The following is a 24156-nucleotide window of genomic DNA, read 5'->3' on the forward strand; positions in this document are numbered from 1 at the left end:
CGATCGAAGTGAAAAAATTACTTTTCAAAAAGTGACTTTTATAGAAGTCACTTTTGAGTTCCAAGTGTTTAGTTTCAAAAAAGTGAAAGAAAAAAATACAATTTTTATGACTTCTATTGTTTGGTTCTATATAAGAAAATAAAAAAATAAAATAATTTTTTTTAAATGCGTAGTTTTTTTTCTCTTTTTTTTCCTTTTTTACATGGTATGCAATAAGGCACGTCTTTTTCTTTTTTTTTTTTTTTAAAAAAGGATATGTTGGTTTCTTTTTTGTTAAGATATATACGGTGGTTTTTTTTATTTTTTTATTTTTTGTAAATGGTATGAAAAAAAGGTTTTTGGATGCGGTTCATAAGTCGCGTGGAGTAGACGGCCCACTTTCAACGACTTCGGAATTTTTTTTGCCGAAATCAAAAAAATGAATTTTAGTTATAATCCATTTCACTGATTCACTTTTCAAAAGTTACTTACATATTTACTTTTATAATCCAAACAACCGAAATAATCCCACTTCACCAAAAGTCACTGATTCACTTTTAGTTATAATCCACTTCACTGATTCACTTTACTGATTCACTTTTCAAAAGTCACTTACATATTTACTTTTATAATCCAAACAACCGAAAAAATCCCACTTCACCAAAATACCATTTTCATTGTTTCACTTACGAACAACCAAACATGCCCTAAGTTAGGGACAAAAAAAGTATTTTATTTTTTTATCTTTTCAAATATATCACTTTACCATCACCAATTTTTTTTATTTGCCCTCAAGTTAAAGACAAAAACAGTATTGTATTTTTTTTTTTTAACTCTAGTAAATATTTAAATCACGTTTAATCCAAGATAACTTAACGGAGGATAACTGCGAGAGTATTTTTGAATAAGAGAGGAATAAATGAGGGGTATATTGGAAAAAAAAAAAAAAAAGAAGATATTTCTGAAGTTTTGAGGGATATAAGCAATTATTCCTTTAATTTTATAGATAAAAAAAATCTATAGATAAAAAAATCAAAAAAGGAAAAAAGAAGAGTTTTTCAACAACCAAAACACCACCGATTGATATTTCACCAGTGGCTTCAGTATAAGTTGATGATGAATAATTGTGCATTTATTGCAGTGATGATCAAAGCACATCAAATGATACATACATGCCTATTAAAACTCAATTTCCTTTAATTTTGGCATTTAATTTAAGTTCTCAGCAAACAAATATACAAGCACTTGTGACCACCATTTCATCTTGTAAACCATCCTAAATTCATGAACTTCTTTCTGAAGACAATAAATAATAAAGAACCAAGAAGAGGCCAAGATGATACCACGGCGATGTACGCAAACAACCACATCGACCTCCCGTGGCGTCGCGAGAGCTGATTTACGGATCTTCTTAAAGGGGCAATCGCCTCGTTTACGTTCTTTGCCTCGCCCTTCTCTTCTTTTTCTTCTAAAGAATTTACCGTGCAATGATTAGAGTTCGTGCTCGCATCTATACCGGTTTCGTGTTGTTCGCCAACCGCCGCCGCGAAATCTTCGGGTTTCGTTTCATGTGTTGTTTGGTCTTCGGTTGAGTCCTTGTTTTCTGCTGCATCATTAGATACTGCGGCGACCATTCCATCTTCCATTATGTTTACATATGGACTCTTATCAATGGAAGATTCCAATGAAGAGTGCAAGCCAGGGTGTGGCGTCTGCATCAATATTACGAAAGTTTAGATTTTTTTGTTGTAAAAGATGATCAGCTGAAAATTGATAAATAACTACAATATTCGGAATTTTATGATTTAGAAGTTAAGAACAAGTAGATTCTGTAAGTTACAAAGCAGATATGTCACCTTTTTCTGTCCATGCATATATGGACTGTAGTGTAGAACGGAGAGGAACTCTCGGACAGCTCCAACCCACCTAAAAATGATGCCATTTTCTGAGTTACAAAGAATATTTATGAACAGAGAAAACAAAAGAAGAAAATTGGATGCAGAGGTGAAGTTTCGAGCAAATAACTTGGTGATGGTAATGTAAATAGTTTTACATTTTTACATGCAATCCCAGTGCAGCCAAAACACTTGGTGGGCATTTTTACAACAGTTGGAGAATCAGGCATGCTTATCAGTGGGTTTGAACTTTTTACGTCCTTACAGTATAAGAGATTTAAGAAGTATTACTTCTTCATTCCAAGGAACTTAAGTAATGTTATTACAAAATTCCTAGTTATAGCAATCACACGTCTTCCGGATTATCAAAATAAAAAACAAAAAAAGAAGAAGAAAAACCGAAGGAAAGAAGGGCAGCCAACTTACCAAAGTCTCTTTGCTGTTAGCCCTTCAAAGAATGCAAGATGCCCACCATGTGCCGTTGTTGCCAAAACAATGTTTTTGTTGGCTCTATAGCAACAAATAAAAAAGTTGAATATGGTTATAATGTAGAGAGAGAGAGAGAGAGAGAGAGAGAGAGAGAGAGAGAATAAAAAATTTATTCTTACAAGACATTAATACTTGATGCATATATACCTGCATTCATCCCAAGGGATAGCTTCTCTTGTGCAAACTGGATCATCCAAAGCACTGATGCATAATAGCGGCACTGAGACATTCCCAATATAGCTGACACTGCTGCACCGGCGGTAATATGTATCTACAGTCTGAGGAAAGAATGATGTATCACTAAACAATCAACAGGATCTTCCTAGTTTCTCATTTTTTTTAAAAAAGAAGACGGCGATCTTCCTCCCAAAAAACTGAGTAAACATGTGTATTTATGTTTAATACGGATTAAACATTTCAGCTGACCTTTTAAGCCTCCTAATTTTCAGTTTTAGTTAACAAGAGCCAGATTTTCAGACAATGTCATCTAAGATCTTGGAACTAAAAAGCATTATAGAATTCCAGTAAAGAAATTATCTTTCAGTGAGCTTTACAATTTGTTGGTTAGAGATTTGTATCGGAATCAAGCAACATAAATAGAATGTAGTGCACTTTTCTAATACAAAAGAGAGGATCATAGTTATTAACTTTTGGTCATTTTAAGAAAAGAATATATGTTCCTATACTGCCTGCATTTAACATAGAAATAAAGGAAATATTACTTGGAACTCAATTTGCCAACAGGTCAATAGTAGATATATCTTCTTAAATAGGAAAAAGTTCTTTAATTTGCCCAACCTTATTAGCGTCTAAGATTCGCTCGCTTAGGAAAACCTGGGACCTTTTTTGCTAGATATATATATATATATATAGAGAGAGAGAGAGAGAGAGAGAGAGAGAGAATTAGGCTACTATACTATCTATAGTACCGGAGCTTCGGTACTATAGTCTTGTTTTCGATCTTAGGGTGTTCAAATTAACGATCCACACCGTTAAATATGATCTAGGGTATAAAGTTCTTAGGAATAAAATTTTAGTTTTTTTCGACATCGTTTACTTAGTAAATAAATTATGTCAAAATGGACGGTGGAAATTGAATAATCTTTAATATCCTCTACTTTTATTTTTATTTTTATTTTCCTCAAGGCTCTATTGCTTCAGTTTGTAGCCCAGTTCATAATCTAAATGAATGAAGCGGTAGCATGCTACCTTTCCTCTCAAAAAAAAAAAAAAAAGAATTCCCAACCTTATGGCACTGAAATTAATTGTACTTTTCATTTCTGTCATTCTGCATAAACCAGATGTTGTTGTCTGCACTCTAGCCAATCAGATTATATTGACGAGTAACAGAAACCAAATGGCAGAGCTTGAGGTCGTACCTCGAATTTTCCAACTAGGCAAGTGGCATGGTTGTCAAAGTCCCTTACAGAGCGCGACTGGTAAAAACACAAGATAAAACTAGAAAATTAATTTATCGTATGAGCAACCAGACAAAAGAAAGTAATAAGACTGCGTCGTGAACAGAAATACCAATAATTCAGTGCATAAAGTTTGAAAACATGATGGTTTCAATACTGCGTATATATAACAAAAAGTATATATTAAGTTGAAATTGTACATGAAAGCTTAGGTTTATCGCTATAATAATCTACATCCAATAGTGGGTAAAAAAACAAAAAAAAATTCTGAAGCTTTATCTCGATTTTGAAATTACTGAATTTCCCAATAAAACAAAATCAAGAAAGACCAACTAGAAGCAGAGAATATGAGGCATACTTTCCTAATGCCTTCCCAGTTTGCAAGTCGAGACAAGATAGGCTGATGTCTGCAAAAGAAAGAAAAAGTAGCTTAGTAGATATTAAAGACTATATATGCCAATTCCGGTAAAATGCAACTTAAGTGTAGTGGATGAACAGCATAGAAACTACAGGGAATATATGATCGCACATCAGATTAATTATTTTCCGAGCAGGAAGTTTAATAGAAACATACAGCTGAGCGTAACCCTTGAGACCAATCGTGAGTGCTCTGTCATAGCACCTTTGCACAAGCTTGCGAGATATGAACCTGTCGCATACCTACAAAGATAAGCGTGAGACACCAGAAATTGCATACCGTTAAGAATCAGCAACAAAAATGATATTTATGTTATTTAAAAGTCAATTAATGCAATTAGTCACAACCTAAAGCATCAAGGTCATCATATAGTTGATAATATCAGCAATCAAACTCAAATATCAATGTGGTTGTGAATACACATGAAAAAAGGAAAAAAAAGGGAGAGAGAGAGAGAGAGAGAGAGAGAGAGAGAGAGCCCAAAAATGAAATACTGCTCTTTGATGTGTGTTTATTGACAAGTAATAAAAAGTGAAAACTCCATTATAGTATTATTATACTGAATAAAAAGACAGTTTAGTTAACTAACCACCAGATCCCATGGAGAACAAATAGATGCAGCACCAGCAACAGGCGTATTCTCCCCATCTTCTCCAAGATACTTGACCTTAAGAGGCATTTGGAGAGCATGTAATAAACTATGAAAGACTGCATTTATCATTTATACTTGACCTTAACATGCATAATTAAAATGATAAGATAAGAGAATTTAAGAGTGATAAAACCATGAAAATAGTACATAATGGAAAAGTATAACTTTCACTATATTCTTAAGAGTAAAAAGACGAGTGTTGTTTCAGCTTGTAACATTTATGGATCACATTCCACACCCAGGAAGCAAAAAAAAAATGGAAACCTCGCGGAAGGAAGCAGTAAATTTTCCAATTTGACAAACAGATCCTGACAGCCTAAGGTGGCAACAATTTCTTCTTTGCAGTGCATACCAGGATATTGGCGCCTATGCTGGTCCCAACAGCAAATAGTGGAGCCTTTGGATGCTCTCGATGAAGATAATTAACAACTTCCCGAACATCTTCTGTCCATCCAGCATTGTAGAAGCAATCTGACTGTTGAAAATAGGGTGGTTCTATAAGATCAAAAGGCAAGCCAGCAACACAACAAAGAAATAAATGGATTTCGGTGACACAATAGAGGAGAGACTCCTAAGAATCACACTAGACTCTATTCTATTGAGTACCCAGGAAAGATTGAGATAACTGAGGCATGTATAATATACTCATTAAGAAAGGAAACAACCTAATAAGACTTCCCCACGCACAGACAGAAACCATTTGAATTATAGCTTTTTAATGCTAGTGCATCAACGAAAAGGACAAAAATGGTACTTAGAACAGAACTTACCGTAATGGACATGCCTGCAAGACCCCTATGATTGCTTACAACAACATTCCATCCATGGCTTGCCATTGAATAAGCTAGATGTTTAACATACTGTGACACACATCAGATTATTAGATTATCATATAAAAAGCAGCAGCTGGAAGCAATTCGATTGAAAAAATGTAGCAAATTAATATGTGCAATAATTCTAGCCAAAAATTTTTTAAGAGAACTAACATTTCTACAAACTCTTCAAGTAACTAACCACGTTACCAGGCATGTAGTTACATATTTCAAGAAAAACAATCAAGTTATTAGACATGGATTTACATAAAGAAAGTATATTAAGCAGCCAGAACTTACAGCAGCAGCAGAATCACTGGTCAGTCCAGGAATGATAACCACAAGAGGAGTTGTATCATCTTTAGAAATGACCTTGGCTGTGCTAGAAAAATCTCCTGCAACTGAGACAGAAGTGATGCAATGAAGTCAGAACATTTGATTTGGCACAAATTCAAGTATAATTTCTGACTATCTGTTATAATAGAAAAGCTTCAATAGATGCTTCATGAAAATCACCCCCAACAACTTTCCACCTGTGGCAACAGAAAACTTTCAATTTGGAGCTTCTGCTATTGTTGCCTAGAAGCTCATTCCAGTTCGGACCGTATCAAAAGATTCAGACTATTTGTTTGCCAAACAATTGGCTGCTGCTTCTCACAGCGGAGATGCTGGTCCAGGAGTCAAGCCAAAGATACACTAAGTCACAAAGTCTAGATTGACAATCAGTGGAAATAATTCAGGTAACAGAGAATCTCAAGAACAGGTCAACCAAACACTTAGTGATAATAATTCCTCGGAGAGTGACAATAGATGCCAAAGAAAACAATTTGTTATAATGAAGAGCTATAATTCTTTCATAATTCATATTTCATACTATGACAGCTAAGGAATTCCACACTTCACTCCTCTGAATATAGTTGGCTGGATAAGAGCTGTAGGTTTTAAATTAAAAACAAAATAGTAACTGTCAACTCAATAGTTAAAAACTATGTGGTGTTTTCACAATTTTAAGAGCTTACCATCAGAAACAAGCAACCAATCCAAAGCAATTGTTCCTCCATCATGGACAGTAAATAATTGCCTGAAAATAAGAATATATATTCAGAATAGATTGAGAGTTTCTATAGATCCTGCCATTGAATTGAAATACATAGAAATCACAACAAAAAAGTTGTTCAGTAAATGTTTTGAAGGACATTCTACTTCCTCTGTTCAGTATTTTATAGAATTATAAGAGCTATGCTTCGTCCATTGAAGTATTGGTTGTGCTTCCAACCTTAACAAGGCATATATGAAATTTCTCTCTTTCACATTGTAATCTGATAAACATCATGTAGTCACTGAAGACACTCTCACAGGTGGTCAGGTAATCAGATATGAGTCTTATGACTAAGCCAAATGTGCATTGATTCATATTACCTAACAAATGAGCACCAACACATCCAAACTAATTACAATATATGTACACATATTGTACACAAAACTATAGCATTCACAGAGCAGAAAAGCAAATATACTGAATTTAACCGATAATAGACTTAAAAATCTTCTTCCTACCTCCTGTAGGTAAAAGAAGGAGGCCTCCCAAAGAAGTTCAAGAATGCCGTCTGAAAATGGGGACTGGCGAGCCACGGCGTGGCCAAATACCTGCACACAATTCTCATCAATCACCACAAAAACCACCATAAAACAATCCAAAAAAACCAAAATTTTCAAAGAAAAAAGAATATGTGAGACAACTATTTTTCTCCGAACCCTTCATGTCTTGCCTTGAGAATAAAAAAAAGTCTTCTTTGCACCAGTTATTTCCATGCGGAAATAACAATATCCAGTCAAAAGTCCCCATCTCGCAAAAGAGTACAAAACCAAAATTTTTCCTCGACCCCATTTCAATATAAAACAATTGTATCGTCCTTATTAGACCCTCCACCATGTCGCCATGGCTCAACAGGATTAATTAATTAGGTACAAATCTATGAAATACATGTTACAGAGAAAATTTTCTCTGGATCGAGATATTTTGATACACCAAATATTTGAACTTGGATAAAATGAGGGAACATAAACTAAGCTTATCCAAAATACTTGAACTCATAACCCCTGCTCTGACGAGATACAAAACAATCCTTTTTCTCTAAAAGCTTAAACAGACATAGATTATATTCAACAAAAGCAATACCAAAACAGCTACAGGATCGCGAATCCACCTTCCGTGGATGCTCCGGCACTTGGAAGCGACCCCCTGGTAGATCTCGGACGCGGGATCGAAGGTGAGGGCGACGGGGTCGCCGCGGAGGCCGCGGAGGAGGTCGCGGAGGAGGTGGATCTCGAGGAACCGGCAGAGGACGACGAGGACGAGGAGGAGCGCGGCGAGGAGGTAGTGCGAGGGCGACGCCGCCGCGGTCGCGCGTAGGAGGAGGGCAGCGGCGGAGGTGCAGGCGGAGGCCTCGTCGGCGAATGAGGCGACGGGGATCGCCATTGAACCACGGGGATCGGAGAGATTGGTAGGGTTGGATTAGGGTTTGGATGGGATTTGGGGATCGACGAGGAGGAGGAGGAGGAGGAGGGCGAGGGGGGCCGAGGGAGGAGACGAAGAGGACGTTGGTTTGGAAAAGGACAAGGCGATAGTTTCGAGAAAGAGAGAGAAAGAGAGCGAGTGGTGAATATATTCGGTGAACCCGGTGCACCATGAACCTAACCTTTGTATTTTTTAATATAAATACATAATATAAATATTTTATTCAATTTTTATAATCCGAATTTATATTTATAAATTTTATTAATTTATATTTTATAGAATGATGTGAATGTGATTACATCTAAATTATATAAAAAAATAATACTATGATAATACGATTGGTTTACAATTGTAAAATTTTTTGTCCTTAGTAGGTTATCCAACAAATACCCTTTTTTGTATTTTGTATGACGTGGAGCAACACTAGCCACAGGAGTAGATCCCTTTCTGTGGGCCCCACAATTTTTTTACCCAGAAAAAGTGTTGCCACGTAAGATGGTCAAATTTGTTGGTCCCAATCAGGGTGCAAAAAAAATTAGAGCCATTTTGTCAAAAGAGTAGGAGATCTAAATTGAGAAAACTCATACACGTGGACGTTAGTTTTTAATTAATTAATTATTATTATTATTATCACGAAGTTACACGTCAGAGTGGGACCCAATAGCGCTAATGCGTGATATCATAATAGAGTAATTAATACTTTAGTATACCTGGTCCACCATGGACCAACTTCTTTTGCCCAAATTACGTAGATGTTAAATAACAACTTCTAAAATCATTTGATGTGGTATATTGTTTGATAAGTAATCTCAATTTTAACACTCTTGATTTTTGTAACAACACTGTTTGCTTGGAAGTAAATTATAAATGCAGCAAAAATTAAAATACATTTAGTTAAAAATACAGCAGTTATAATTATAAACATCTTACTTGGTTAGACGTAACAGCAATTATAAATATTTTCTTTGATTATATAGGGTTTACAAGTGTATTTATAAAAAATTATCATTTTATATATGCAATGGTAAAATTATTCTCTGCGTGGGAAAACAAAAATTTCTATTTGACGGGTTATTAGAGAGGCAACCTTATTTTTCTTTAATGTTACTCTCTTCAACTCTGCTGCATTTGAGTCATTTCATGCAGTTCTAATTTTAGCGGTCGAATTCAAATATATAAAATCAAATAGTAAATTTGAATTTGAATGTGAATTTATATATAGTTACAACTCCGATACAGTTACAAACTGTATATAACTAAATGGTCCCTGATAGTATTAATAATTTTGTGGGCCATGAACTCGACATAAACTATTAAAAGCAGTAGTAGAACTTTCGAATGTAATGGGCCGGGCTGGCCGGAGCCGAAAAAAAAACTAGGCCCAGAATGTAGGAATATACTTTTTTAATTTTATTGGCCATTTATGTATATATTATAAATGTTTGTTTCACTCCATTTTAACTTTTAATTTCACCAATAACCATATATTAGTATAAAAATTCATTATTTTAATATAAAGGCTTATTCCGTTTTTGCGGATTTTCATAGTTTTGCAATATTTTTATTGTTTCTTCAAAAATATTGTTTATATTCATTTATTTTACATTAATTATACAAAAACAACAAAAATATCTCTAGCGGTAAGAGTTACATATTTCTTTAATTTTTTACCAATATAATATGAGTTTTTTTTGCAATTAGCTTCCTGAAAAAATTTTATTTTAAAAATAGTCCCAGCAAATTTAAATTTGCAAAAATAGTCCTGACCCTGCCATACAGACGCCACGTCAACGCCATGTGTGCCGGGCTGGCTAGATAGTTAAGTTAAATACGGTAAACCATTCAACGTGTCTGGAGAAAGAGAAGGGAAAGAAAAAATATACGTATTATGAAAAAAAATAAGTATGAAACACGGTGAACCATTCACCGTGTTTGAACACGGTGAATGGTAAAACACGGTGAATAATTCACTGTGTTCAACTTACCACTCCGTCCATGTGGCGTTGATGTAGGGTCTGCGTGGCAAAATCAAATTATTTTTACAAATTTAAATTTACTGGGGCTATTTTTTAAGTAAATTTTTGTCAAGGGGCTAATTGCAAAAAAAAGGCCCATATAATATTAAAATCCACCAACCATTATCATGGTATAGCATAGATCCATAATTTAAATCGTGACATTTGCATAGCATATACTATAAAAGTGTTATATTTTGAGAGGTAAATATGTAAACACATGTTGATTTCAAATTAAATTAAATTATATTATTACGCATTTCATGGGAACCAATTACGTTTTTACATTTACCAAAAACAAGCAGCCACGTGGCGCACGTAACTTCTAAAACCACGTTTCCCATTCCAGCCAATAATTTAGCGCCACGTAGATTCGGGGCCCCACCCGCCCCCAATTCCAACTCTCCCCGCCCCGAAATTGGCGACTCCGCACTATGATGGCATTTCCGTAATTAAACCCATCGCTCGGTGGCAATTCCGTCATTTCAGTTAAAGAGCCCCGGAACCATGACGCTTCCAGATTCTCTGCCGCGCCGTTGCTCTCCTTCCTCCCACTCGAATCCTCTCCTCCGCGGCCACAACGTAATCCCTTATACTACACCCACACGCCGCTCCATCAAACGGCTATCAACACCGATGACGCCACGCGTCGCTGTTTTAGCGGTTTATGATTTTATTTAAAATACTCCCGTGGTGTATTATACCACGATGAGGGTGTCGGGTGTACCCCTAGGTATAAGCAACCTCTCTCCCTCTCTCCCCCTTTCGCTTCGTCTCTTCTCCGACGTTGATTTCCCTCTTCGCAATCGAATTCGAACCCCTCCCCCCTCTCGAGGAGAGGAGAGAAACCCTAGGCTGCGGGGGCCAGTAGAGATGGAGGAGGAGGCGCTGCTCACGAAGGCGCAGAAGCTGATCGCGAGGATCACCGAGGCGCAGGGGAGCCCCAACCCTAGGTTGCTCCACACGCTCGCCTCCATGCTCGAGGCCCAGGAGGCCAGGTGCGTTCTTTGACCCGCCCTTCCCCCTCCCCTCCTATCTTTCTCTTCGCGAAATTGGGGGTTTTAGGGTTTTGATTCGCCGGGTCTTACTGGGTGGTGAGAAATGGGCGGGGGTTGTCGTTTTGGGAATAACTTTTAGGGTTCTTCCTTTCTTTTTATTGTTAATGGTTGATTGATGAACTCTGATTTTTGTTTTGTTGGTCTATTTCCTTGAATTTGTGCTCTTTTTGTCATTTTTGTAGCTCGTAATAATGCACCGCCAAATTAGTTGCAATTAACCAGTAGTTACAATGAGAGTTTGCTTTCCCTTTTCTTCTAAGTAAATTGCTTCATTCGTCTCAGGTTAATCATTTCTCCTATTCTACTGCTAATGAAACCTTGCAAAGGAGATAAGTCCTACGAGATAGTTTCTTTGTGAGATTAAGAGACTTCATTCTCAATGAAAAGCCACAACCTTTGTAACCAAGAGACATAGGCGAGTTTGTATTTGAAACTTGAAGCTACAGAGGACTATCACAAGTTGTAGGCTTCATTTTGAGGCTGAACAGTCAGGCAAATTTTATCTTTAGGATGTTGTAATATTTTCGTGGGAGCATATCAATGTTTATACAGTGACAACCACTCTTCCATCATAGTAACAAGTGAATGAATTGACCTTACAAAACGTACCTTACCTTGTGGGGTTTTTGGGGGGGTGGGGGAGTGTATGGGGGTCATCACCTTTTTAGATTGAGTTATAGTTGGGTTGATTCATCTGCCATTTCTTTTTCTAGGATATAGTTTTTTTATAATTCCGATAACGGCAAGGTTGTTGCATTGATTCATTAACCATTTCTTTTTCTAGGAGATTTTTTTAAAAAAATTCTGATAACAGCAAGGTTGTTGATTTGACTGATCAAAAAGGGAGTACCAAGCTTGCTTGAACTTTTGATATTTATATATATTTTTGGATTAATCTGGTTAAATGTTGCAGAATTTAATTGTCAAGGACGAAGAACATAGCTTGAGCTTTTGCAGGGAAAGGGTGATACATGTAACACCACTCTTGTTAATTAGGAGATTTTTTAAGTGTAGCTAGCATTGATAATCCTTGTTCAAATTTTCATTGCTACTTTAAAGCGTGGTTTTTTTTTTACTATAAATTGAAATTAGGGCATTTTATTCTAGAATTTTCTCTCTGGCTCTGTATGCATCTGTGTGTTCACGCATACTTCTTATCACCTTTAAATACATTACCGTAGAATATGAGTGAGGCACCTTTCCCTGCCTTACAACACTCTTTATTCCTTACGTCCTTCCGGTCTTACTTTTGAAATGTTTTGTTATGTTTGGTTCTTCTTATAGGTCAACTGATCTAACTTTATGCGTGCATGATGGTTCAAGGTTGAGTTCTGTTTGACCCATTAAGGACAAGTGCTAGATCTCTCTTTGCCATTGTGCTTGATTGTGTTAGATCCTTGAATACAGATATGTTTGTGCATTCAAAGTTCTCAGAAGCAAAAGATGTGGTGCCAAGTTACTGTGTAGCACTACGTGTGAGTACAAAGATATCTAGTAAATGAGGACAAAAGGAAGAAAAATCACGAAGAAAAATTATAATAAATATATGTGTTGTTGAGCATTGTGAGTGTCAAATTTCATGTAATTTATTACAAAAAACTATTCTCAATTTGAAAAACAACTAGTAACAAAATTGTCTATCATATTTAATGATATTTAGTTGTTTGACTAGCTAATGTAGAGACTATAGAGTCAGGCTACCTCCTAATATATAACAAGTTATTAGGTAGCTTGCTCATTTGCTCATTTTGTGGTGTCTGAGTAATATGCTGATGTTGTCTATGTGGTGCAATGAAGTGACTGTATCCGCATATGCGGGTGCATATGCTAGTCCATGCACCACTTTTTAGAACAGTGTCTACATGTCCAGTCACTTTGTAACCAATATGTATTGTCCTTGGAGGTTCTATCTGCCCCGTCTTTTTAATATGAGGATGAAACATTGATGTGCATTCTGCATATGTTTTTTGTATTTGTTGGAAATGAGTATTAAAATATACCTTTTGAAGCTTGCTTAAATTTTTGTGTTGACAATTTTCTCTACAGATCTGTTAAATTGATGGATCTTCTCCCTTTCTACCTCATAATTTTGAATTTTTAAGATTCCAAATTGTAGGATGAAGTGTTCTTTATGTATAGTTATGACTCAAAGAACTGTTCATTTACAGAGAGATGCAATACACACACAGAAGGAAAAAAAGAGTCAAATGTTTTATCAAGAATGGTAGATTAATGAAAAGATCAATATCAACAATTCAATGTTCATTCACTCTTAGAATATGAATAATAATGTGTTATATCCTCCTCCTCCTCCTCTTCCTCTTCCTCTTCCTCTTCCTCTTCTTGCAATACACTCACGCACAAAAAAGAAATTGGGATATTACAGATCATTATTCATATTCTATGTTAATGAGCATTGAATGGTTGATATTTATCTTTTCATTAGTCTATCATTTTTTATAAGAACATTTGGTATTCCTTAGGTTACCATTTGTTGGCAGCCTTTTCTGGAATTTTGCTTAATAAAGTTTTTCTTTTTTTGGGATTGAAATTTTGCTTAATAATGTTAGTACATTTTGAATATTTGTGCTACCTGCCATTTGGGCTATAACTATTTCATTCTTTCTGTCTTTTGTAGATATGTTCGAGAATCTGGGAATTCGTCTTTGAATAATTCACGGTCTTCTCACGCTATTGGGAAGATCGGTAGCTTAGTTCGGGTATGCAAATTCTTTTTGTCCTGCATTATATTGCCTGGATCTAAGTTGAATATTGCAATGAAACACAATTTTACTTGTTAACTGGTCAGTTGCATAATATTATTGTATTTCTTACTTCTTGAATTATGCCATTATGCACTCAGGAAAACGATGATTTTTACGAGTTGATCTCATCAAAGTTCTTATCGGATAGCAGATACTCTGTTGGTGTACGTTCTGCTACTGCCAGGCTATTAATAAGCTGCTCTTCAGCCTGGATGGTTTGTATCATATGGAACTTCAATCTGTTTAATAACTTTCAATGGTGCTGATTATCTGCCCACCTTTTTGTCCAGTACCCCCTTGTTCTTGAGGATGCCGTTCTAGACAATATAAAAACCTGGGTGACGGAGGATTCTGTAGTTTCTGGTGATGAATGCAATTGGAAGTATCTCGGGAGGAATAAACCAAGCGACTCTGAAATGTTGAGGACATACGCTACTGGACTACTTGCTATAGTTCTATCTGGGTATGCAATTCGAATATTCTGCCTCTGTTCCTTTTTCTTCATTGCCTTTTTATTACTTTTGTAATATATGTTCTTTTCTTCAGTGGTAGCCAAATTGTAGAAGATCTCTTAACATTGGGTTTGTCAGCTAAGCTTATGAGATATCTGCGAATGCGAGTCCTTGGAGAGGCAAGTTCTAGCCACAAGGATGCGAATTATCCTACAGATGGAAAGCATAATTTGCTTGCTAATTCTGTTAGAGGTAGGGAAGATAACAGGGGAAGATCCCGTCAGGTTCTGGAAGGTTCTAGATTGGGTGGCCCAAGGATAGGAGAAGAAGGTCTTTTGGGTGATCCAAATGAAAGCGAGCTGACCAACTCAACTTCAGAAGTTGTTGGTACACTCGAGAAGGAAAATGCGGACCTAAACAGTGATGTGAGGCACGATCAAAGTTTGCAGGATGGGAAGTCGAAATACGGAGAGAGACAAGATGGTGATGAAAGTTTAGTTTTAGACTCATCAAGGCGAAGATTGAATAGAGGGTGTTCGAGGATAAGAGGAAAAGGAAGGAATAGTGAAGTATATTTAGAGAATGAGAGGGCTTTGTCATCGCCAACTTCTGGGTTACGGTTAGGAGGGCGTGCTTCTCGAGATAGGGTTGTGGCGAAGAGCGAAGACACCAAGGAGGTGCTTGATGCAAGAAAGAACTCAAGCAAGGTTGATTTAGACAGTTTTTCTTTGGGAGAAGATAATGATGATCGATTGAGAGATTGCAGTGTTGGCTCAAAGGATATATCTGAAATGGTAAAGAAAGCTATAGAAGCTGCTGAAGGCGAAGCTAGAGCAGCTAATGCACCTGCTGAAGCTATCAAAGCGGCGGGTGATGCTGCAGCTGAGCTTGTTAAGACAACTGCTATAGAGGTAAGCAAGTTATGATATACTCTGGTCGGCATTTAACAAGGAGAGTAGAGCCTTGTACCATTTAGTTATTGGGTTCAAGCTATCCTTTCCTTATTATTCTGTGTTTTTTTTTTTGTAGGCTTGGAAAAATACAAATGATGAAGATGCTGCTTTATTAGCTGCTTCAAAAGCTGCAGCTACTGTTGTTGATGCTGCTATGTCAACTGAAGTCTCGCGGTAATGGCAACACTACAAACATATTATTGTTTCCCAAGCTTCAGTTGTCTCCTTCTCTATATTCATTTGTGTTTCTTTTGCATTATTCTTGTATGCTTTGTTCAGAAGTTCCAATCGAGTCAATGAAGAATTCGTGTACTCAATATGCAATGAGGACACAGAACTAGAAGACTTCATCATTCTGGATGACGAGCCTCTTTCCCAGCTCAGAGAAAAATATAGCATTCAGTGTCTTCAGAGTTTGGGAGAATATGTTGAAGCCTTGGGACCGATTTTGCATGAAAAAGGTGTCGATGTCTGCCTAGCCTTGCTACAACGAAGCATTAAAGATCAAGATGATCAATTGGAACTACTGCCTGAAGTGCTCAAACTAATTTGTGCCCTAGCTGCTCATCGGAAAATTGCTGCTGTATTTGTTGATCGTGGTGGCATGCAAAAACTTCTCTCTGTCCGTAGAGTTACTCAAACATTTTTCGGTCTATCCTCGTGCTTATTTACTATTGGTTCTCTTCAGGTAATACTGATTCCGCTCACATGGAAGTTCATTTTTCTTGTAATTGATCACTGATCATACGAGTAATGGCAGGGGGTGGGTTAGGGCAATACTGCCATATTCCTGTGCCTGCCCTGAGAAGGAAAATTGCTTGTCATACTTATTTCATTATCCATTGGGTTGAAAAATCGCATTTTCTACCTAGAGATGGCAAGGGCAGGGTGGGACGAGTAGATTTCCACATCCCAGTCACCGCGAATATTTCCTGTCTCCTGCTTGTCTGCACTTAAGGATAAGCCCTCGCTCATCCACTGGGATCTCTGCAAATGCATAAATCATGAATAGAAAACTATTTCTAATTATCACTTCTACGTCCAAATTCATTTAATATAAAAGCTTAATTCCAATTTCGATCTTCTTTCATACAATATTTAAAGCTTATTCATTACTTATTAGCAATAACGGATGATTTTGCTATAAAAGTTGAAATCAACCACCATATAACTAACAATCTGATATAATATGTAATTGGACTAAAAGTTTCGCTATCATTTCATAGTATTTAGTAACTATCATAGGCATCAACTATAAATGAGGTAGGTGGGGTTCGGTGCCATGCGGGATGGGTACTTGCAACCATGTCCAACCCATCTTTGACAGGAGTTTTCAGCATTTCCTCCTAGCGGGAGCAGGAGTACTCCCATCCCTGCGGGGACTTGAGCTTGCAGGGGAAGTAGCCAGCCCTATTCCACCCTCACTTGATCAAATCTATATCTAATGGTTGTAATTAGATATTCAGTATATTTATGTGTATCCATCCACAAAAGCCCAAAGTGTGGAGGGTCTCTACTGACCCACCTTCATTATCATCCTATTCATATAATCAACCATTCTTTATTTGTCTGAAGGTTTATAATGACTTGTCAAACCATTCTTGCAGGGTATCATGGAACGCGTTTGTGCTCTCCCATCCGATGTGGTTCATCAGGTGGTTGAGTTAGCTCTTCAGCTTCTTGAGTGTTCTCAAGATCAAGCTCGAAAGAACGCAGCAACCTTTTTCTCTGCTGCATTTGTCTTCAGAGCAGTATTGGATTCCTTTGATGCACAGGAAGGTCTACAAAAAATGTTGAGTCTTTTACAAGGTGCTGCATCTGTTAGATCAGGTGGTAATTCAGGCACATTAGGTACATCAAATGTCAATCTAAGAAATGATCGATCTCCTGTTGAAGTTTTGACTGCCTCAGAAAAGCAGATCGCTTATCATACTTGTGTTGCACTACGGCAATATTTCAGAGCCCAACTCCTTTTGCTTTTGGATTCTCTTCGTCCAAATAAAGGAGGCCGTAGTGTTGCCCGGAATACTTCGAGTTCAAGAGCTGCATATAAACCTTTGGATATTAGCAGCGAGGCTATGGATGCAGTGTTCCTTCAGATGCAGCGTGACAGAAAGCTGGGGCCTGCATTTGTGAGAGCGCGTTGGCCTGCAGTAGATAAGTTCTTGGCATATAATGGCCACATAACTATGTTGGAATTGTGTCAGGTACTAACATCGATTTTGCTAAACCGCAGCAAAATTGTGAATATCAGAATTTCACAATCCAATCAACAAAATAAGCAAAAAGACTAATATAGCCTAAGGACACTTTGTAAAATATTGAGTGAGAAAGATGTTTGTTTGAGTATTGCTGTATGGCAAAGTGAAAATTTTGTTATCTATATAGGGGTTTCTGCATTTCAGATTCATTATTGTTATTACTATCATTATTATTTTATCACTTCTTATGTTTTCTTGTACAACCTATTCAATGGTTAGTGAACTACTGGAGTCTCACCTAGGCTTTGGTTTTTGCAGGCGCCACCTATTGAACGCTATTTGCATGACTTGGCCCAATATGCACTTGGCGTACTTCATATTGTAACACTCATACCATACAGCCGTAAATCAATAGTAAATGCTACACTAAGCAACGATCGTGTGGGCATGGCAGTCATTCTGGATTCAGCCAACGCCACTGGTTATGCTGATCCTGAGGTTTAATATGGTTTCTCATATTTTAGTGTGTTAATTTACTGAGTCCACCTTTGTTTTTATGGATTTTAAACATATTTTGTAATGCCTTTTTATGCACTTTTATCAGATAATCCATCCGGCTTTAAATGTGTTGGTCAATCTTGTGTGCCCTCCTCCTTCCATCAGTAATAAGCCGTCTGTTCCCTCACAAGGTCATCAACCTGGTTCAGTTCAAACACTGAATGGGCCTTCTTCAGAGAATAGAGAGAGAAATTCTGAAAGAAATATATCAGTACAGAATGAGAGTCGGGAGCTTGATAGAAGTGCAGCAAACCCTGCCACCAACCAAGGAAATACTTCACAAGTAGCTCCAGGAGTAGTAGTTGGGGATCGGAGAATATCTTTAGGGCAGGGAGCTGGGTGTGCTGGCCTTGCTGCACAATTGGAACAGGGATATCGTCAGGCAAGGGAAGCTGTTAGGGCCAACAATGGTATAAAGGTTCTGTTGCATCTTCTTCATCCTCGCATGATCACACCGCCTGGCGCTCTTGACTGCATTAGGGCTCTTGCTTGCCGTGTCCTTTTGGGCCTAGCTAGAGATGATACGATTGCACATATACTAACAAAGCTTCAGGTATGTTCTTTTTTGGATGATAAGAGTTGTTATCAGGTCGTGTAGGGTCTAGGTACCACTGCTTGGTGCTGGACCTACTAGGTTTATTTGGCGTGATGTTGACCTAGACCCTGTGTGCTTATTTTTGAGTGAGTATTAGTCTGCGTGTGGGTTGGGTCCGAAAATGTAAGACATGGATGACGGCTTAGGTTTGGGTCCAAAAACAGTGGTAAGATTAATGAAATAAATAACCAAATATGTCTTGGAATCAAATTGTTGGAGCGTAAACAAAAGCTCACCAAGTAATTTTACTTTCTTCCTTTCAATTGGAGTTAAGATAAGTGCAAATCGTAATTCTACTATTATATTTATTACAGGTTGGGAAAAAGCTTTCTGAGCTTATTCGAGACTCAGGCAGTCAGGCATCTGGAAATGAGCAGGGTAGGTGGCAGGCTGAGCTGGCCCAAGTTGCAATTGAGTTGATTGCGGTAAGAGATGTAACAAATTTTATGTAGCTATCTAGAAGTATATGTTGTATGTCTTAGGTGTGTATTTATGTTCTTTTGCAGCGTGCTTTCTTACTTACCAGTTTTATCGTTTTTCTTAGCTTTCCTTTCCAAATAATTAACTCGTCATTTTTCCTTTTGGGTTTATTGACGTGATAGATATTAACAAACTCTGGGAGGGCTAGCACTTTGGCAGCCACCGATGCTGCTGCTCCTACACTAAGGCGCATTGAGAGAGCGGCAATAGCTGCTGCTACACCCATTTCGTACCACTCGAGGTCCAGCATCTTCTTTCATTTTAGGGTTCTTTCAACACTGTCCCTTCACTTAGTTCTCATATTATACACTTGGTAATTGATCTGCAGGGAGTTGTTACAACTGATTCACGAACATCTCCAAGCATCCGGCTTAACAGCTGCTGCTTCGGCGCTACAGAAAGAAGCTGAATTGACCCCTTTGACCCCATTGGGAGTAACCCCTCCCCTCCACCAGATCTCTATCCAAGAAACCCCATCTATGCCACTCCAGTGGCCTTCTTACCGCACCTCCTGTGGGTTTCTTCAAGATACTGCGAAGGTAACCTCACGGGATGAGGACAGTGTTATAAAATGCGATCCAGTTTCAGCTTCATCAAAGAAGAAGCCGCTAATCTTCTCGTCTAACTTGTCACTAAAGAAAAATCATGGCTTAAAAAGTCCCTCGGCACCTTCAGAAAGTCTTTCTCTTTCTATTCCTAATTCTAGTGCTGATCTGGACCCTCCCCTGAAGACCCCAATACTGTTGCCGATGAAGCGCAAGTTAACAGAATTGAAGGATCCTGTTTCTTCCTCGCCAGCAAAGCGGATCGCAACAGCGGATCTTGCATCTCAGTCCCCATTTTGTCAAACTCCAAAACCAAAGGATATTTCATTGCAGTCGCCTTCAGCATTTTACACCCCACGGGATAATGCTATCGGCCGGACTATTTTCAACAACCTTCCTGGGGACAACTCGGGGGATGATATTCAATATGCCTCTGGAAATGCCGAGAGGATGACCCTCGATTCCTTGGTCGTGCAGTACCTGAAGCACCAGCACCGCCAATGCCCAGCTCCAATTACCACTCTTCCCCCGCTCTCTCTCCTCCACCCTCATGTCTGCCCCGAGTCAAGCCTCAGGCTAAATGCGCCTGCAAATGTCACCGCCCGTGTAGGCACCCGCGAATTTAGGAAACAGTACGGTGGGATCCACTCACATCGGAGGGACCGACAGTTTATTTATAGCAGGTTCAGGCCTTGCCGGACTTGTAGAGATGATGTAACACTCTTAACATGCATTACTTTTCTTGGTGACTCCTCACGTATTGCAACTGGAAGCCACTCTGGGGAGCTGAAAATATTTGACACTATTACCGGGAATGTCCTGGAGAGCCAGCCGTGCCATCAAACTCACGTTACGATGGTCGAATCTGCTTTTTCTGGTGGGACTCAACTGGTTCTCTCCTCAGGTGCTTATGAGGTGAAGCTATGGGATGCTTTTAATATCTCAAATGGGCCTTTGCATTCATTTGAAGGATGCAAAACTGCACAGTTTAGCCACTCTGGGAGTGTATTTGCAGCCCTTTCTGCGGACAACTCTAGGAAAGAGGTTCTGTTGTATGATGTTCAGACTTGCAATTTGGATTTGCGGCTTCCTGATAACTTGAATAGTCATTCAAGCTCAGGTCGAGGACAAAATCAGTCCCTGATACATTTCAGCCCTTTGGACACTATGGTGCTGTGGAATGGTGTTTTGTGGGACCGGCGTAGCGCCAGTGCCATTCATCGGTTCGACCAGTTTACGGACTACGGCGGAGGTGGCTTTCATCCTGCCGGAAATGAGGTACCAGCTATCCTATTAATTGTCTTCCATCTGTTGTTTGTTATGCATGCTTGGCCTAGGCTTGTTTGTTGTTGGGTTTGGATCCGTTGGAGTTTGATTTTGGTTGGATAACTAGAGATTTAATTTATCAAATATACCATTGACGATTGACAACTAATTGTTTATGTTTCGTGAAGATAGATCTTAGACGATGCCATGGCTGTGCCAAATTTTCATTATCTGGAGATCATCTGACTTGGTAACCTTGAGAAATCTTTATGGTGATCCGAGCTGATTTAAGATGTTTGTGAAATATATGGAGAAATAAAGGTCGAACGGATCATAATTGATGCCCATCCCTTTAGCATTTTCCAAGTTTTAGCATATGTTACTGAATCTTGTTTTAGATGTTTTTCTTCATAAATGTACCAAAGTAAGATATAATAATGGCGAGATGAGAACTCAATATTGAAAGTTTGTCAAACCTTTGGGTCCCAAACTAACCTAAATATCTGTTTCTGACACAGCAATTTTCTTACTCAAAAAACTTTTCTGAAACCCTTGTAGGTAATCCTGAATTCCGAGGTGTGGGACCTCCGGAAATTCAAGCTACTTCGAAGCGTGCCTTGCTTAGACCAAACGGTGATCACTTTCAACGGCGGTGGGGACGTCATATACGCTATACTCCGGCGTAATCTGGAGGACGTAACGTCGGCAGTCCAGACTCGGCGGGTCCGGCACCCCCTTTTCCCTGCCTTCCGTACGATCGATGCCGTCAACTACTCAGAGATCGCCACCGTCCAAGTCGATCGCTGCGTCCTAGACCTCGCTGCAGACCCCACCGACTCTTTCATCGGTGTTGTAGCCATGGACGACCACGAAGACATGTTCTCCTCCGCACGGCTTTACGAGGTTGGGAGAAAACGGCCCACTGACGACGACTCCGATCCCGACGATGGCGGCGAGACCGACGAAGAGGAAGACGAAGACGAAGACGAGGAGAACGACGACGATTTGGATGCTGACGTGGACCCGATCCTCGCGGCTGAGCTGGCGGGCGACGGCGACACCGATTCGGACGATGACGATGATGACGAGGACATTGATAGCGTGGACGAGATCGACGAGGACGGGGAGTTCAACATCAACGACGGAGATTTCGGAGGGGGGCCGGGCCTGCTCGAGATCATGGCTGAGGGCGACGATGAGGACGACGACGACGACGATGACTCTCTGAGCAGCGGCGATGAGGGGGATTTTGCGGGCAATGGATACGGATTCTAAAGCTTCAGGCGCCGAGGAATATAATTCGTGACCTTTTGTAATTATTGGTATCTAAAATTTTCCGGGAAGAGTAGAGCTAGGAAAGGAGGAGTGTTTTGAAGCAACAAGAGAATGTAACTTTGTAAGTAAAAGGCTGAGCAGGGTTGGGGAGAGAGAGCGAGGGGAAGAAGAGGAAAAGAGGGGAGGGGACTTCCACTTTGCCATATACCTATGGCAAAGAATAAGTGCCACATAAGTGCAATTCTTTTTCCTTTTCTTGGTGGGTTCTATATTTATTTATATATTTTATATCTAAGCTCGTTTCTTAATCTTTCCAGTAGATTTTATTTTACCATCGGCTAAAATTGAACTTCTGGGCTGTTTTGATGAGAGATTTTTTTTTTATTTTTTTTGTTTTTTTATTATGTGCTTTGCTGTCGCTGCGTGTGAAGGATATGCTTTTCCGGATGCGTGTGTGAATGTTATAAGCTGCAATTGCAAATCTTACCTATTATAAATTTAGGGGCTTTTTTTGCAAATAGCTCCTAACAAAATTTTATTTTAAAATTAGCTCTATCGAATTTGAAATTGTAAAAATGGTTATGCTCCTGCCACGCAGGCGTCACGTCAGCGCCAGGCAGGCAGGCTGGGGCCAGGTATGTAAGTTGACCACGGTGAACCATTCACCGTGTTCAAACACGGTGAATGATTCACCATGTTCAATGTATTATACCGGCCCAAGCTAGTGTGTATAATACATTAGGCACGGGAAATAGCTCACCGTGTCTAAATACGGTGAACCATTCCCCGTGTCCAATACAAATATCTACGACTTAGTCTTTTTTTGGCTAAGGGCTCGTTATTTGTATTGGACACGGTGAATGATTCACCGTGTCTTAACACGGTGAATGGCTCCGTGTTCAACTTAAACAATCTGGCTTCCACCCGGCCTGCGTGGCGCTGATGTGGCACCCGCGTGGCAGGCCCAGGGCCATTTTTACAATTTAAATTTTGACAGAACCATTTTTGAAATAAAATTTGTCCAGAGGGCTAATTGCAAAAAAAACTCTAAATTTAGACTTTAAAAAATTTTAATTTTTTCAGTATTTGAATAAAAGGATGAATATAAGTACAGTAAGGTGTAAGATTTTGTGTATTTTGTGCTTGACTTTTCCACTTAAAATTTTCTAAATGAAAATTTATAGAAATTTTTTTTTTAAAAAAAGTCAAACTGAAAATAAATTATCTTTTAGCTAATATATATTTATATGGCGTCAGACTCGAACCGAGATTTCTCCAAATGCGGTTCGAGTCCGAGTAGAATTAGGACTATTTCTCCTAAACCGAGTCGGATTAGGTAGGAGTTCGAGTCCGACTAGAATTATGACTATTTCTCCTGAACCGAGTCGGATTAGGAGTATAAGACAACCGTTTTTTTTTTACCGTTACTAGCTATATATATCGAGCATATACATTTCGCCACTGTCACTCGTTCGTTAATCACTGCTCGATCAGCTCCACTCCACTCCCCTCCCCTCCCCTCCCTGCAGCTCCGCTGCTTTCCTTCCGGCCGCAATGGAACTTATGCTACCGCCCCCAGTAGTGCTCGGAATCCCATTCCACCGCCCGTTTCCTCTTCCGCTCGCCGGCACTCTCCCGACCCCGCCGCCCTGCAGCTTCCTCGTCCCCGTCCCCGTGCCTCGCTGCAGCGGAGTCTTCTATGACTTCCTCGGCCCGCCTCCTCTTCCACAGCCGTACTTCGTCTGCTCACCCCCCTCCGGCCTCTGCATCCTCGGCCCGCCTCCTTCGTATAAACCAAAATACACGAATAAA

At 38.9% G+C, this 24156-nt stretch overlaps 2 protein-coding genes across 3 annotated transcripts; one reads left to right on the plus strand and one right to left on the minus strand.

Moving 5' to 3' along the window:
* LOC109720246 (embryogenesis-associated protein EMB8) lies at positions 1090–8282 on the minus strand. Its single transcript, XM_020247231.1, has 14 exons — positions 7871–8282; positions 7221–7310; positions 6683–6744; positions 5964–6064; positions 5622–5711; positions 5204–5326; positions 4789–4866; positions 4356–4441; positions 4140–4188; positions 3743–3799; positions 2511–2641; positions 2301–2384; positions 1836–1905; positions 1090–1691 (listed from the first exon to the last, which is right to left on the minus strand). The coding sequence occupies exons 1-14, from the start codon at positions 8140–8142 to the stop codon at positions 1239–1241; spliced, it is 1746 nt and encodes a 581-aa protein (XP_020102820.1). The 5' UTR covers positions 8143–8282; the 3' UTR covers positions 1090–1238.
* Positions 10890–22673, plus strand: LOC109721776 (DDB1- and CUL4-associated factor homolog 1). 2 transcript variants are annotated; one of them, XM_020249560.1, is made up of 14 exons: positions 10890–11194; positions 13893–13974; positions 14118–14234; positions 14310–14482; positions 14566–15382; positions 15501–15598; positions 15704–16112; positions 17032–17631; positions 17944–18123; positions 18230–18736; positions 19093–19203; positions 19381–19499; positions 19587–21081; positions 21628–22673. In XM_020249560.1, exons 1-14 carry the CDS (start codon positions 10905–10907, stop codon positions 22342–22344), a joined length of 5715 nt encoding a protein of 1904 aa, XP_020105149.1. In that variant the 5' UTR covers positions 10890–10904; the 3' UTR covers positions 22345–22673. The 2 variants fall into 2 exon arrangements, with proteins under 2 accessions (XP_020105149.1, XP_020105156.1); XM_020249567.1 differs by lacking the exon at positions 10890–11194 and adding an exon at positions 12223–12227.

This window comes from Ananas comosus, linkage group 1 (assembly GCF_001540865.1).
Source record: "Ananas comosus cultivar F153 linkage group 1, ASM154086v1, whole genome shotgun sequence".
NCBI lineage: Eukaryota > Viridiplantae > Streptophyta > Magnoliopsida > Poales > Bromeliaceae > Ananas > Ananas comosus.

Excerpts from the sequence above, each read along its gene's own strand:
- LOC109720246 (XM_020247231.1), bottom strand. The coding sequence starts at position 8,142 with ATGGCGATCCCCGTCGCCTCATTCGCCGACGAGGCCTCCGCCTGCACC. Across the intron at positions 6,745-7,220 it reads CCTTCTTTTACCTACAGGAG|GCAATTATTTACTGTCCATG; the intron begins GTAGGAAGAAGA and ends TCTTATTTTCAG. Across the intron at positions 3,800-4,139 it reads ACTGGGAAGGCATTAGGAAA|TCGCGCTCTGTAAGGGACTT; the intron begins GTATGCCTCATA and ends TGTTTTTACCAG.
- LOC109721776 (XM_020249560.1), top strand. The coding sequence starts at position 10,905 with ATGAGGGTGTCGGGTGTACCCCTAGGTATAAGCAACCTCTCTCCCTCT. Across the intron at positions 16,113-17,031 it reads TTACTATTGGTTCTCTTCAG|GGTATCATGGAACGCGTTTG; the intron begins GTAATACTGATT and ends CCATTCTTGCAG. Across the intron at positions 21,082-21,627 it reads TTCATCCTGCCGGAAATGAG|GTAATCCTGAATTCCGAGGT; the intron begins GTACCAGCTATC and ends AAACCCTTGTAG.